This window comes from Cuculus canorus, chromosome 3 (assembly GCF_017976375.1).
Source record: "Cuculus canorus isolate bCucCan1 chromosome 3, bCucCan1.pri, whole genome shotgun sequence".
Lineage (NCBI taxonomy): Eukaryota > Metazoa > Chordata > Aves > Cuculiformes > Cuculidae > Cuculus > Cuculus canorus.
The window spans coordinates 30,558,692-30,572,624 of NC_071403.1; the positions used below are offsets into that span (position 1 = coordinate 30,558,692).

The window sequence follows — 13,933 nt, forward strand, 5'->3', positions numbered from 1 at the left end:
TAAAATTACAAACCTAGACCTCAGTAATAATAAACCTTCAGGAGACAAGGTTACTAATCACTAGAAATCCAACAAGGCTCTATTTATTTTGCCAAAGAAGTCTTATTTTGCCCTATTTGATATTTGAAAGGTTTTAATATTAACACTGGTGTATATGTATAACTCCCACGAGGTTTTACAAAAAGTCATGCTCTGTTGGTTGTATTCAACACAAGTATTCACTAGAGAAACATAAGTTTATGTGTTTTCTTCATGTTCACAAAGCATTTTGAAGATGAAAAGTGCCGTGTGCTAAACATTAAGCTAGTCTGACCATCTTCTCATTACACTACAGATAGACAATCTATCAGAACAAGAAAAGCAAGACACAAAACTGGTCTGGTGAGGATCCTGTTTTGCCTTTGAAAAAATGTTCAAACAATTGATAGTTTCAATAATAGATAGTTTCAAAGGATTAGGCATTCCTTTGCTCACTGCTTCAAAGGGGTACCCAAATACCTAGAAATACAACAATTTTTCTTCTCATGTTCGATAGGAAAAAGTACTAAGAAGACTCTTAAAAATACCAATAAAGAGATCTGTCCACTTTTTGATCCACCTTTACTTAAAATTAAAAAAAGAAATTTGAGTGCTTTACTAGTCCTCCTGTAATGAAAACCCTCAAAAAAAAGACTGATGTGGAACTGATTTGCATTCTGAATACACTGAATGGGCTGCAGAGACTACAGTAACCTTTAGAGAATCTTTGCTGCGTTACAAAACGTAATTCATGGTCTATCACCTACAGAAAACAGAAGGTTGAAAGATGTAAATTAGACAAAACAAATAAACGTTTCACAGTATATTATGAGCTCCAGGTCTCCTGTGTGTTTACTAAAATTTCAGTAACTCCTCTTCCAACCTCAAGCACAGTACGTTTTGGCCATTTGACAAATGACTTATCACCATTTTATTTAAGTGATGCTACATACAGAAACATATTGCAAGGAGTGATGAGTTCAGAAACAGCTTCTTTGGACTTCTTTTTCTCTTCCTTCCCCTCCCCCCTATGCCACCGAATGAATGACAGAGGTTTTTTTATTATTTAAAACTCCCATAATTTTCCACCTGGCTAACTGACTTTTAGCTTACATGACCATGCAGTGCAGATAAATCTTCACATTTCTTTAATTCGTATGTTGAAACCCAGTGGCCCACCCAAACAGGCTTTAGGAGGATGGTCAAAGCCCCAGATAATTAGAATTAAGTTCCGACTTATTCCATGAAAACAGGGCTGGGTGAGGGAGAGACATCCTCTAAAATACCCAATTAAGAAATTGAGAACAATACACTCTTCTCTCATGTGTGAGACAGTGAGTTTTCTAAAGGCTCAGCTCACGTGGAAGGTGTCTGTTAGACACCAGAATTCCCTTAGCTTCAGTGTTCATGGGATTGTTCATTAGAGGAGAACAAAGTTAACTTAAAAAGCAGTGAAATACTCACTTTGATTAACAATTCCTTATCCCTACTCTGCAGCATCCTTAAAATTAGCTGACTTTTACCCACATAAGCTGTCTTTCTTTATTTTCCCTTGTCTTCATAATGACTCTGCCAGTCCTACATAACAACGGCCATTTGCTGAAACTCTTCTCCAAGTCCCCCAAATTCTTGGCCGCTCTGCCCTTTTGTCTCCCACTACACTACCTTCTCCTCAGACCAAATGGCACAAAATACCATAATAAAACCACAAGCCTGCAGAAATTTGTGGCTAAACTTATTGTGTTAACACAGTGGAAACAAAGAGCCTATCCCTACACTGGGCACACAGAAAGGCAGTGTTTCATTCAGGCACCACGTTTAAGCTGACAAGACCTTTATTAAATCTCAGAGGATCCATCTGAACTTTCAATACCCAAGCAACAGATTCAGGGATCACGAAAGTGGAAAACCAGAGTGATTCAGCATTATTCATTAATTCATTCATATTATTGGGTTTAAAAGGACATTTTACACAGGAGAATTTTTTTGTTGAGAGAAAAGAAGGGATTATTAATACATCCTCTTCATGCTGTGGGATTGTATCAACACTACTATCCTAGAATCAGAGGGAGCGAAAGGGCTGTGAGAGGCCATCAGGCCCTTTCCTTGCCCAAAGACATGACCAGCTAGATCTAAGCAGTTCCCAAATTATGTTTATCTAACCTGCTTTCAAAAATACCCACAAGTACCCCAGCAATCTATGTCAATGCTTTATTTTCTCTGTCACTTACTTCAGACATTCTTTTGAGTTCACTGCTAAGCTGAAATCCTTCTTGCTGCAGCTGAAGTGTGTGACTTGTTCTCTTCAGAGCAAGCAGGAAGGGTAGACTAATCTCTGTATTAATAACTGTCTTTCACCTACAGGTTTCATTATGCATCCCACTTCTCTTTTAGCAACCAAATAATCTCCTCCTTTTCTGCATTTATCCAGCTGCACTTCTGATGATTGTCATTGGTGTACTCTGAATTTTACCAGTTCACATCTGTTAAGTGCAGTGTCCAAAACCAGACACGGAACTTCTTTGGGGCTTGTAAGATTTCTGTTAAAGGATTTGCTATAAGCATTTTTCAGGCACTTCTTTCTTTCAGTCCCTTCCTGATGTTGCCCTTTCTCCCACCAGGTCACACTAGCTGCTACCCCACCCTGCCCTCTCCCCAGCCTCCCTAACCCCGCAACTTCACCGCTTCATACAAGACAGCAAATAAATTCTGATTCTTCCTCCCTTTTCCAAGCCAAACAAACTCAGCTCTCCCAAGTCTCTCATCCTATGTGACATGCTCTAGATCCAAGACAACTTCGGTGGCTTTCCTCAGGCCTTTCTCAGTTTACTTTTGTACTGGGAGTCTCCAAAGTGCTCACTGTATTGCAAAAATGGTTGCACAGGAGTTGAATGAAGGATAGTGACCTTTTCCCTCAGCCTGCTCATGGCCTGCTGGCGATGCTTGTCAGCTGGGGAGTTCAGAACCGCATGCCATGACCGCAGGCCCCCAGTTCCCTGCAGCTGCACAGCCGGGGCACTCCCTGCCCTCAGCTTCAGCTTCCACCCCGGGGTGACATCTGCTGCTGTGATCTCACCCTGGGCATTTGCTGGGCTCCTTAGCTGCAGCCAGCATCTCCCTCTCACCTCGGGGTGGGTTACACAGCAGGGAAGCCTTGCTACTCCAGTGAGGAGGTGAGAAGGGGAGAGGGCATTCATTGCCCTCATATCCCAAAGGCTGGAGCGTGCTTAGGCTGTGAGGAATCACATTATTCCCTGTCTCTACATCTGCTGGGTTTTTTTGAAGTAAGACTGCAAGCTCTACAGTGTAACAATAACATAAAGAAAAGTAAGAGTAAATACAACATTTTCAGTTTTACTGGAAATCAAATGTGAAGGGTCCAGCTGGAAGAGAATGCCATTTTCAAGATTCCTAGTTAGTCAGTCTCTCACTCAGCCCCTCCTTTTCTCTTCTCAGAAATCAGTATAAACCCATCATTGGGTTTTCAGTGCAAGCAGTGACCTGCTCAGACCCGAACTTAGGGCTTGACTGCTGTCCTCAGCCATCCCTGGGCTGCACCAGGCTGGGTGTTGCTGCTCTGGGAGAGCACTGACCCCCACATGCAAACGCCTGGGACAGGGCTATTCCAATGGAAGGAACACAGACGGGCTGTGGAGACCAGACAGACGTAAACTCCAAAAAACTTTCCATCCTCCTATAGCAGGGATGAGCATCACCACCTTGATAGAAAGGTATTTCCAAACACTCCTTCAGCCATTGCAGTCACAGGTTCCAGAAAAAAAGCATGCAAGCAAAACAAAAAAAAAAATAAAGAGGAGGGCGGGGCTTGTTTCACTTCAAAATCATCAGAGCTCCTTCAAGGTCTGTAAAAGCTTTCAGCATTATACACTAATTTTACACGGAAAGCAGTCAGGTTACAACCCATGAGGACACTGATTTCAACAGGAATTAGAAGAGAGGCACCAAATTACATTTGAAGGCTTGGGCTTTAATTACTGTTGTTACAGAAAGCAGTGTAAAACCTGCTGACGAATAGCTAATGCCTAGTACGAGTTTTGCAGACTCTCAGCAATGTCTGCCTCTGCTCTGACGAATACATGATATAAGACTGGAGGAAAAACAAGAAATTGAATAGAAGTTGAACAGTGTCAGCCTGTATCGATGAGTAAAAACAGATTTGCTAAATGTAAACACTTTGAAATACTAATTAAAGTCACAGACTGCTATCAGCAACCTAATGAAATCCACAACCCCCCAGCAGATTAGCATTTGGGGATCAAAGCTGACACCTCAGTCAGGTCACAGGAGTTTGTGTAGATGCTTTAGCTATCGTCCAGTCCCTCCACCATGTCAGCAATGTTCATTTGCTTACTGTGAAACTATGGCAGAGGGCTTAGATCAGTGCCAGATTAACAGAGCTATATTAATGTGGAGTTTGTATTGTGTCCTGAAAATGACTGAATGTTGTTTTGATATTTTAATATCAGTAAAAACACAGACTGGTAGGAGAGAAAAAAAGCAATTCTGTCATCTCAGTAATGCTTCATTGTGGCTCCTTTACTGGCAGCACTTTGCAAGAGGGCACACCTTAGCAAAGCCTGAGAGTTTTGGAATGGAGACAGTGACTGTTTCCAAGTTGAAAAAATCTGCTGCATTGCATGTAGTTTCCCGTTAGTTTCCCAAAATAGGAAAGATAACAAAATCAGAGCAGTGAGAATAGCCTTAAAAAGGAATTTGAAGATACTGCTGGAAACTTACACTAAATGCCAGCAAATTTTAGAAAGCATATTAAAAAAAAAGTAGATAGCAGATACATGACAGTAAATTTCATCATCAGTAGATACATGATAGCAAATGTCATCATCACATCTCAGGATAGCAACACCACCATGTCTTAGCATTACTCTCACAGTCCCACCAAAGGACTTCTCTTGCTCGTTATTCAAAAACTTCTTTGTACTTAAGCATTAAACCACTGAAACTTCGGTGTTAGAACAAAGACTCCATCAAGTCCATTTTCATGCTATTAACATGCTTCAGGCTGGCTTCACAACAAAACAGCTACCAGGTAATCTGCTTGCTGAGGAAATTCTCTCTGACTCCTAAAACTATAAGGGTACTCAAAATGTGGTTTCTACCCATCTTAAAATTATGTTTTAATCCTTGCTATTATATCTCCGAATGCTATCAGTAGCTGTGTGCACTCAATCAGCTTTAAACCCTACCTGTTTAATAAATCAGACAACAGGCATTGTTATTGTAGTCTGGCATAGATACACCTCCTGTTTCAAAGTTCAGTCTTACTCCTCAAAAAAATTTCCATTTTATATAATTCATGAGAAAAAATATACGGTTTTGCCATGTGACATTTACATATTTCAGTATAATGAACACAGAATTTAAGTCCAAATTATGCACACTAACTGATCTGAAACAAAAGTCCACGCTGTGTTTTCAGTAAGAGTTGTTGAAAAGAGGCAAACAGAACAATTGCTTTACAGAGGCGTTGCTTCCTTTAATAATTTGTGCCACATAAAGAATACTTTTCACACTAGGTCATTCAAAAGAGATTTTGGTGGAATGTGATCATTCAGTTTATGCAGCAAAATCAAGCTACCACACTCTAATTCTGCTGTGTGCTCAATTTTTATATTGTACACCCATCAGTTGTTAAAGCATAGCTCCCGCTAAGCTGAAAGCATAAAAGAAAGAGTCTCCGATTGCTTCTGAAAAGCCTGAAAATGTTTTATTCATGTATTTGTAACACATACATTGCAGGGCGTACTACTGGATTTAAGAGAGAATTGAATGACCCTTCATAGATGAGATGGCGTTAGGATGTTGGTTGGGCTGTATAAAATTGATAGGGGTTTATTTCTTCAGCTCCAGGTCATTAATTCTGAACATTTTGATGAAGACTAAACCAGAGCAATTATGCATTCATGAGCAGGATGCTGAAGGCTTCACTTGGAAAACTGAAGGCCGATAACCAAAGTAAGGATCAAGTGTCTTTCCCAAGGCTACTGCATAATGATGAAACGACGGCATCTTAAGGCACGTATTGCAGAAAGTCTAGTGCTGCCCTTTAAACTGCTGCAGGTAAAATTCTGGATTTAAAATAACTTACCTCTTCATCTGTCGAGCACAGTACACCTGTATGATGTGTGCTCTGTAATGAAGAGCTTTGTGCTGCTACAAGGCAGAGCTGACTGATCCTATTTCAAAGTTATCTTTAATGCAAAAACAAGAAACGCTACCAATTGTATCCATTACAATAAAGTTGCCGGATGATAAAGCCTGCTGCCTAAATCATTTCAGTCATATATGGGAAATCGAATCCCCAGGAAGCCTGAAAGCACACAAAATGCAAAACACTCCAAACTGCCTCAAATACATGCATGTTTATATACGTCCTTGCTTTCAGATACAAGGTGTCATTGTGAGATCTGCTACGGAGCCTGATGTAACCTGAGCGCAGAGAAATGCTGACTTGGAAAGATGCATGACAAAGAGCCAGGCCCTGCAAGCACTCCTTCTCATAAGTCTTTCCACAGACCAACAGGCTGCATAATAACTCCTCTCCAGAGAAATGACTAATGAAATCCTGTACTAATGACACTAGGGAGTATGCTGCTATCTCAAGCTAGCTTGAGAGTATCTACATTGCACAGACAAATCCTAAATGGCTGAGAGATTAGGACAAAAGCTGGGAATGGCTTGTCAAAATAGTCCTGAGTTCATTTGAAAAGTCACTTATTGAGACATAAATAACATCATGTCTCCATGTAAACAAAAAGGGTCTATCCTTCGCAAAATACAGCAGCACCACGCACGCTGCTTTCCACGTGTGGAGAAAGGCTCAGGGTACATGATTTCATCTTGCTGAAAACAAGGAAGCCACTAGCAGAAGCTTATGGGTGTTGGATGTGGCCCAGAATACTTCACCTTGTAGAGATTTTTGTTGAATGAAAGTTGTTCATTCCAACTCCCTGCAGATTTCTGAGCCAGCTGAAAACTGCAATTTGAAAAAACTTAAGGGCTATTCAGAATATGATGTTGTGAAGGAGGGAGCAGCACACTGAACACAAACTGTAAGTACTCATTTTAGGTTATTTAATTCAAATAATAACACTATATTTTATTGAGGATGTGTGTGGCTAGCATATGTTTACAACGAAAGCAGTGCTATGCATCAAACAGAAGCAGAATTGTTTCAGAGTCATTGCAGTATGTGTTATCCAGACACACTCCAGCAGGGCTGATTTGCGAGAGTGAGAGTCATAGGTAAGATCTGGTTCTAGTTATTATAGGTGTCATTAAAAACCTGACTGGTTGTGAAGTGCATAGGCTCCACTCCTCTCTTCCCTTCCACCTTTCCATTTCATTAAATAAATCCAGCACATCCTCCTTCCCTGCGTGGATTTCTTCATCATCAATTCCATTGTTCTGTGGTGGAACAGAACGAAGGCTACCAGAATGCTTTTCTAAATCACTCATCTGATCTGGTGAAAACTCAAAAGCCTCAAGAGAGTTTATAAATTTTTAGATGCCATTAAAAAGCAATGCAACCCTATTTCCTCAAAAAAAAACCAAAAAAAAACCCCTAAAAAAAACCAAACAAAAAAAAGACATACCACCTATTAAGCCAACTATCCCCACTCATTTGAGTATTTAGCAAAACCAACTTCAAATGTGCTCTTATACTTCATTTATTTTACTGATACATCTCAGATTTAAGGACCATTGTCACAGCCTTTCTTGTTCCCTGGTCTCTCTGTGGAGAGAGCCTATTTTCAGTTTTATGTTTTTTAGAAACAATAGTCAGCCAGGTAATGGTTGGTGCAATATTTTATCTTCGTGCTTTCTTCTGAAGCATTCAGAGAGAAGCTAAACAATGTGCTCTAATACTCCCTGCAGATTCCAAGATATATTCACATTGTGAGCTTTGATAAACTCAACCTGCTCCTTGCGTTTGTTCAGCCTACTGGAAAAGTAAAGCAATACAATCAAAAGCCTGCCGCGCTGCATTCCCTCCAGAGCCTCGGGAGGCCTTTCCAGGGGCCTCTTTCCCAACTGAAAAATGCAGACTGTCACACAGCATGCCTAAGTAGCTCGGCATTTCTAAACGCATTTCTCCATATTTAGGGAGTAAAGATAATTACTCAATATTGTTGGGCCTTTAAGGGTTGTTATAAAGGAGCATACCTGGAAAACAACAAAGGCACAACTCTGGAATATCATGAACTGCAACTACTTGGTTTTCAGTTCTCACCCGGTTGCTTTTTGCTTTTCAGCAGAATATTGCACAAATTCCTGTCTCTTTCAGCCTCTGTCCTTCATGAAGCACAGCGAAACTTCAAGTATTAAGATACTCTTATTACATTAAAGGAGTCAATTAATTCATATACTTAATAACCAGAAGCTGAAAAACAGCTTTTAGCCATTGAGGCAAGTAACTTATTGCCATGATAAGAAATAAATGAAAACCGTTAACCACTATTTGTTTAAGGTGAAAGCAGAAAGATATTTTGAAAGGGAAAAGGCTGTAATAAATATGGAAAACTTCCTACAGTTCCTAGAGACATTCACCAAACCTCACCCATGTATTTCAGACTGGAATCCAGACTTCCAGCGTCACTAAACCTTACAGAGAAATAAAACTAATTACACTTCAGCATTTCTAGACCTTGAGTTTTTTAATCACACATACTGTCTTGCTTAACAGTTCATTCACTTTATGCAGGCAAGTTACAAGTTTTGTAGAAGTGTCTGGAAGCACATCTAGAACGCATTGCCTGTCCACTGTTTTATTTACAGTTTTTTTCCAATGAAAATCAGTAGCTAATAAATCAAAGCATAATTACACAAACACAAAAATACAATCATTAACATTTTACTGGTTACAAATGATAAGCATAAGGAAATGTCCATGTACACTTACTGACACAAATTTGTTAGTTTGCTATTAATATATGATGCTCTGGATTGGTGTTAATGTAACGGAAAGACAGATGTGTATTTAAAAAAAAATAGAGCCACTCATGTTTGACATGATCTTATACTGAGATAAATATCTATACACAGTGATATGATCATGTGGACTCACATGTGATCATATCCACATTGTTTTTTCTGACAAAGTATCATCATCAAGGTAGTTGAACCTCCTCAAAGCTTGCTTTGATCAAGTACCAGATACTATTACCTAAAGCATTGGATGATACAGAAACAATCTGTGCAAGTGTAGCAATTTTGATTCAGAAAATTTTAAAAAAGTAGTATTTACAAAGGTAACTTTTAAATTCAGTGATTAAATTCAGACTCCAGTCTTTACATTCCAAACACCCAATCATTTAATTTCTTATTTTTGGCGATTTGCTCTCCTCTCCCCATTCCTTCTCCCCACTGCAAATATTAGCCCATGTTTAAACTAAACTATCACAATTAAAACTCTTCAAAAAAACAAACAGTAAGTTATTGATCCTGTGCCAAAAAAAAAAAAAAAAGAAGCAGCACTAGAACATTACTCAAAAGATTCCATAAATCCTTCACAATTAAGGAAAGTTCCAGGAGCAAAAAAAACTCAGACAATTTGTAGAACTTGGGAGGAGAAATAAGGGAAAGAGGAGACATTTATACCTTAAATTTTTCTTTTGTCTGAACTTCATTTGCAAAAAGCTCCTGGTACTTTTCCCAATGTTCCCACACCTCCATCCTCTGGCACATATGGTTTAATATACAAACAATTTAAATAAAATGTCAAATTCAAATTCCCACCATAAATAATTCAACTCTTATGAAAACCGGTGGGTTTTAGCTATTTCAAAGCTAGCCCTGCCTAGCTAGCTATTTGGTTAGAACTCAGAAGTTAAATAAGAGGATGCTTACAAAAAATTGCTATTTTATTTTAGACTTGTAACAATTTAATGCAAATGAAATCTAGAAGAAACCCTTTTCACTCATGTTTTGTTTCTTTTGTATACATCCTGCTACCCATAGGTTATAACCATTTAGGCTCTGAGAGAAATAGAACCACTCAAGTTTTTCTGTGTTTTCTGGTGGTTCTACAAGTATGTTGACTTTAATGCATTTAAATGGAAAACAAATCTCTTTTAAGTCCTTATTCTAAATGGTAGGTGAACTCTCTAGCCTTTTTACTTGGTGGAGTGTTATGATCCATCCTTATTATAAGATACTGCATTTCTTCTCAGCTTTATGTCGGGGAGTTGTCAATACTGTGTCTTTTTGCTTCCATTTTGTTTTTCGAATTCCAAGTCCTTCGGTGAAAGAGCTCATTTTTCCTCCTTGCTTAAGTTGGTCTTTTCACGCAGGTCTGCTTTGGAAAGTCAGAATACTGAGTGCTTTTCTAGGTTAGACTGGTACTAATTTGAGTATGGAGTGGAACGAAGCTGTTTTGATGCAGAGTTTGGACCGATTTATTTTCATGCTGGGTTGGAGATTTAGCTATCTCAGTTGGTTCAGGAAACTGGGTGGGGAGTGGTAGCCATTTCCATGCCAGTCTCTTAACAGCAAAAATACAGAAGAGAAACTGAGAGAACGAAAAGACTTGTGGTTGACTGAAGGGAATTTCCATGTCCGTGAGTGGTGGTATTGTTCACTGAATTTGTGATAGTTGACAGAGAAATGGAACCTGCCGAAGAATTGTTTGAAGGTGTTGGACTTGTTCCATTGGGGTTGCAGTAGATCTAGAATGTAGTAGGGGGAAATAAAAAAAGATTTTGTGGGTTGGTTTGTTTTAAAATTAGAAGGCAAACTAGTATTAATGAACAAAGTAGAGCTCCACTCGCAGTACTCAGATACGGTACACACAGTTGCTCATGCCTCTCATTGTGCAGTTAAGGACAAAGACATCTTGAATTGCATGCATAGGATCTGTTAAACAAATCAATCTAACATTTTTCTAAATGTTTTTCTGTTGTTACCTATCACTTTATCAAAACCCTGCCTAAATCAAGAGGCAGAACAGAGAAGTAGGTTTCAAAAAGATCCACACCAAAAGAAAGCACAAAGACAAAGCAATGCAAAGACAAATCTTAGGATACAAAAATAGACTTTTGAACAACTGCATGAATTCACTATCTTTACAGACTAAGCCACAAAAAAAACAATGGTGAAGAATCTATTGACACTGTTCCTGGTGCTGGTTTGGAGATCCCTTTCAAGCAGTGGTGGGGCTTACACAAGTGGATGTAGCATTTCAGCCTCTCTTGTCTCCTATCTTGCTGTGATAGCACTGAACTGCAGAACTTAACACAATAGAGCTGCACCAATTCAACCATAACCTATAGGCAATGCTAAAGCCTACAAATAGGAAACGCAGCGGAAAGAGCACATAGTATCAGCAAATTAGATAAATGCTGACAAATAGCAAAACCAAAGATTTCCCCTCCCCAACTCTGAATAGATAGGGGAAAGGGATAGGGATAGAACAAAAAAATTGCACCCAGGATCAAGCTTTTTCCTACACACGCACAGGAACACTTTCAAAGCTAAGCTAACATGTTCTTTTCTTCCAGTGGAATAAAGCATGTGACACAAGAATGGAAAAGAAGGGCAAGAATCACTTATCTGCTCCCCCAAAATGAGCATATTTTAGCAAGCTTGGCTTCAGTTCTCTCGGCAGCAAACTTGTATTATACCAAAGTGCTCTGGTAAGACCTGACAGAGTCTGCTGCAGTAAAAACAAGCATCTTTAAAATAGACCAGTTATTTTAATAAATAATACTCTCCATAAAAGGTGCCCTTATTGTCTTATATTTCTAGGGGTGCAGTGAAAATTTTTTTTTAAGCTTAAAAAAATATAAGTGCTGAAGCCATGAATTCAATGTTAAATGTATCAGAGAATTGCATAAGTAATTTTCTTTTTATTTTCTACTGAAAAAAAAACATATAATAGAAAAACTTCAGGATGGTGTAAACCTTGTGGTGGTTATGGTTTTTTTGGCAACCAGCAACACACTGGCAGGAATTTAGGACTGCAGGCTAAAAAGCGCTGTGTGGAAGTTTGTTGAAACCAGTCGGAAAATGATCAATAATGAATTGCAGAGTTAATGACCTACAAGCTGGATATGAGGCAAGTCCCAACCCGCCCTGGAATTTTTTTTTGAGTCTTCAAATTGTCTGCTACTGTTTTGCACTTGGTTACATGCTTTTAAAGTTTTCTTAGTTTTAAACAGAAAGCATAGTTTCTGGGCATTTTTTTTTTTTTTTTGTGGAAGAGGAAGGGCTTGGAGCCGAGTTCCAGAATATCACAGCAGATGGGATCCCAGAGAGATCTTAACTAGCATGTGACAAACACCAGTACCCCAAAGGTTCGGATCTTGTGTCCCCCAAAGCGTTTGATCCTGCTCTCCTCACTGCCAAGGGCAAGGCTCCACAGAGCATAATGGAGAAGGGATAACGCCCTTCCTTACAAACAAAGGGGAGGGGGAACACGATGCTTAAAACAACCCCCCAGCAATCCGTTTGCTGTATATTTTCACGATATTGAGCTATTTATTGACCCTTTTCCGAGGCAGTCTCCAGGAACCACACACGGATCTCCTGCTTGGCAGGGGTAATCCTGCTTATGGAAAGGCAAAGGACTCCCTTATCCATCCCCTCCGCACGCTGGATGCGAATTTCTCAGCGCTTTCGCTCCAGACCCAGAGCCCCGCACGCCTCGGGATGGGGTGGGAGGGAGGGATTCGGATCAGGGTCTCGGACTCACAGCCCGGTAGGATTCGGGGAGTGGAGGATTCGGATCAAGATCTCGCTGCCCTCCAGCTGTAGAACTCGGAGCCAAGTCGGGTCTGGAGGGATCGACCCTCTTCCTTTCATTGGGGGATGGCACGCCTCTCCGCCGCTTTCCCTCGAGGACCCCACGGGAAGAAAGGCGGCGAACTCCCATTTGATTTTATTTTTCCATCTGACCGGGGGAACCTTCTGCACCGGCACCGCCGTCCCGGGGCTCTGGGCTCGAGGAGGGACGAATTCCCCCCCGACACCCCCCACCCCCCCTTGGCGGGCTGCGGGAGAGCCCACCTGGCGGCTGCCCCCTCCAGCCGGGAACGCTCCGGGGCGGAGGGAGGGCTGGGGGGCTGCAAGGGACGGCTCCCCCGCCCCATCCCCGGCTCCCGAGGCGCCTGGGGGTGCCGGCGTGGCTGCTCGCACTCGGTCGGGCGGCAGGGGAAGGCGCCGCGGGGCTCACCTGCGTGGGGAGGAGGAGGGCGAGGAGCAGGAGCCCCAGCCCGAGCCGCGCCGCCAGCGCCGTCCCCATGCCCGTCACGCTGCTGTCCCGCCGCGGGAGGCGATGATGCTGCTGATGCCGCTGGTGCTGCTGCGGACGAGGCGAAGCGGATTCCCCGTTCAGCCGCGCCCGGCGTTTTTATAGCAGCTCGGGCTCCCGGGCCGCCCCGACACCGCCTTCCTCCTCCTCCTCCCACACCTCCCCGCCCGCCGCCCCGCCGGAGCCCCCGAGGGCTCCGCTCCCCCTTCCCTCTCCTCCCTCCGCCCCTTCCCTGCCCAGGCACACCCCAAAGCTTTGTTTCGCCCTCGTTCGGGTCTCCCGGGCGGCGGCGCCTTTGTCTGGTGCCGGCAGGACTGCGGAGGATGAGTTACTCCGGAGAAACCCTCGTGTTTATGAAAACGTCAGGCTTTTTTAAATAAAAATAATAATAATTTAAAAAAAAAAAAAAAATCGTGGATGAAAGAAGAAAAGATAAAAAAGGCTGTGAATAATTCCAAGTGATGGGAACTGTGGAGCTGAGGTCCTATCTTGCTCAGAGCTGCCTCACCACAAGTTCTGGGGCTTCAGACCATGGGCTGCAATTTCAAGCACTCTTTGGATCTAAATATTTTATTATTCCCATTATTTGACAGGCTGAGAGAGTTGGGCTTGTCCAGCCTGGAGAAG

At 41.5% G+C, this 13,933-nt stretch overlaps 1 protein-coding gene across 1 annotated transcript; it reads right to left on the minus strand.

Moving 5' to 3' along the window:
- Positions 1-9,609: 9,609 nt before the first annotated feature.
- CD24 (CD24 molecule) lies at positions 9,610-13,393 on the minus strand. Its single transcript, XM_054063766.1, has 2 exons — positions 13,229-13,393; positions 9,610-10,724 (listed from the first exon to the last, which is right to left on the minus strand). Exons 1-2 carry the CDS (start codon positions 13,295-13,297, stop codon positions 10,542-10,544), a joined length of 252 nt encoding a protein of 83 aa, XP_053919741.1. The 5' UTR covers positions 13,298-13,393; the 3' UTR covers positions 9,610-10,541.
- Between the last annotated feature and the right edge of the window lie 540 nt (positions 13,394-13,933).

Bases quoted from the DNA above. Each gene is read 5' to 3' on its own strand.
- CD24 (XM_054063766.1), bottom strand. From the start codon at position 13,297: ATGGGGACGGCGCTGGCGGCGCGGCTCGGGCTGGGGCTCCTGCTCCTC. The intron at 10,725-13,228 runs GTGAGCCCCGCG...ACTACATTCTAG, and splicing joins CCCTCCTCCTCCCCACGCAG to ATCTACTGCAACCCCAATGG.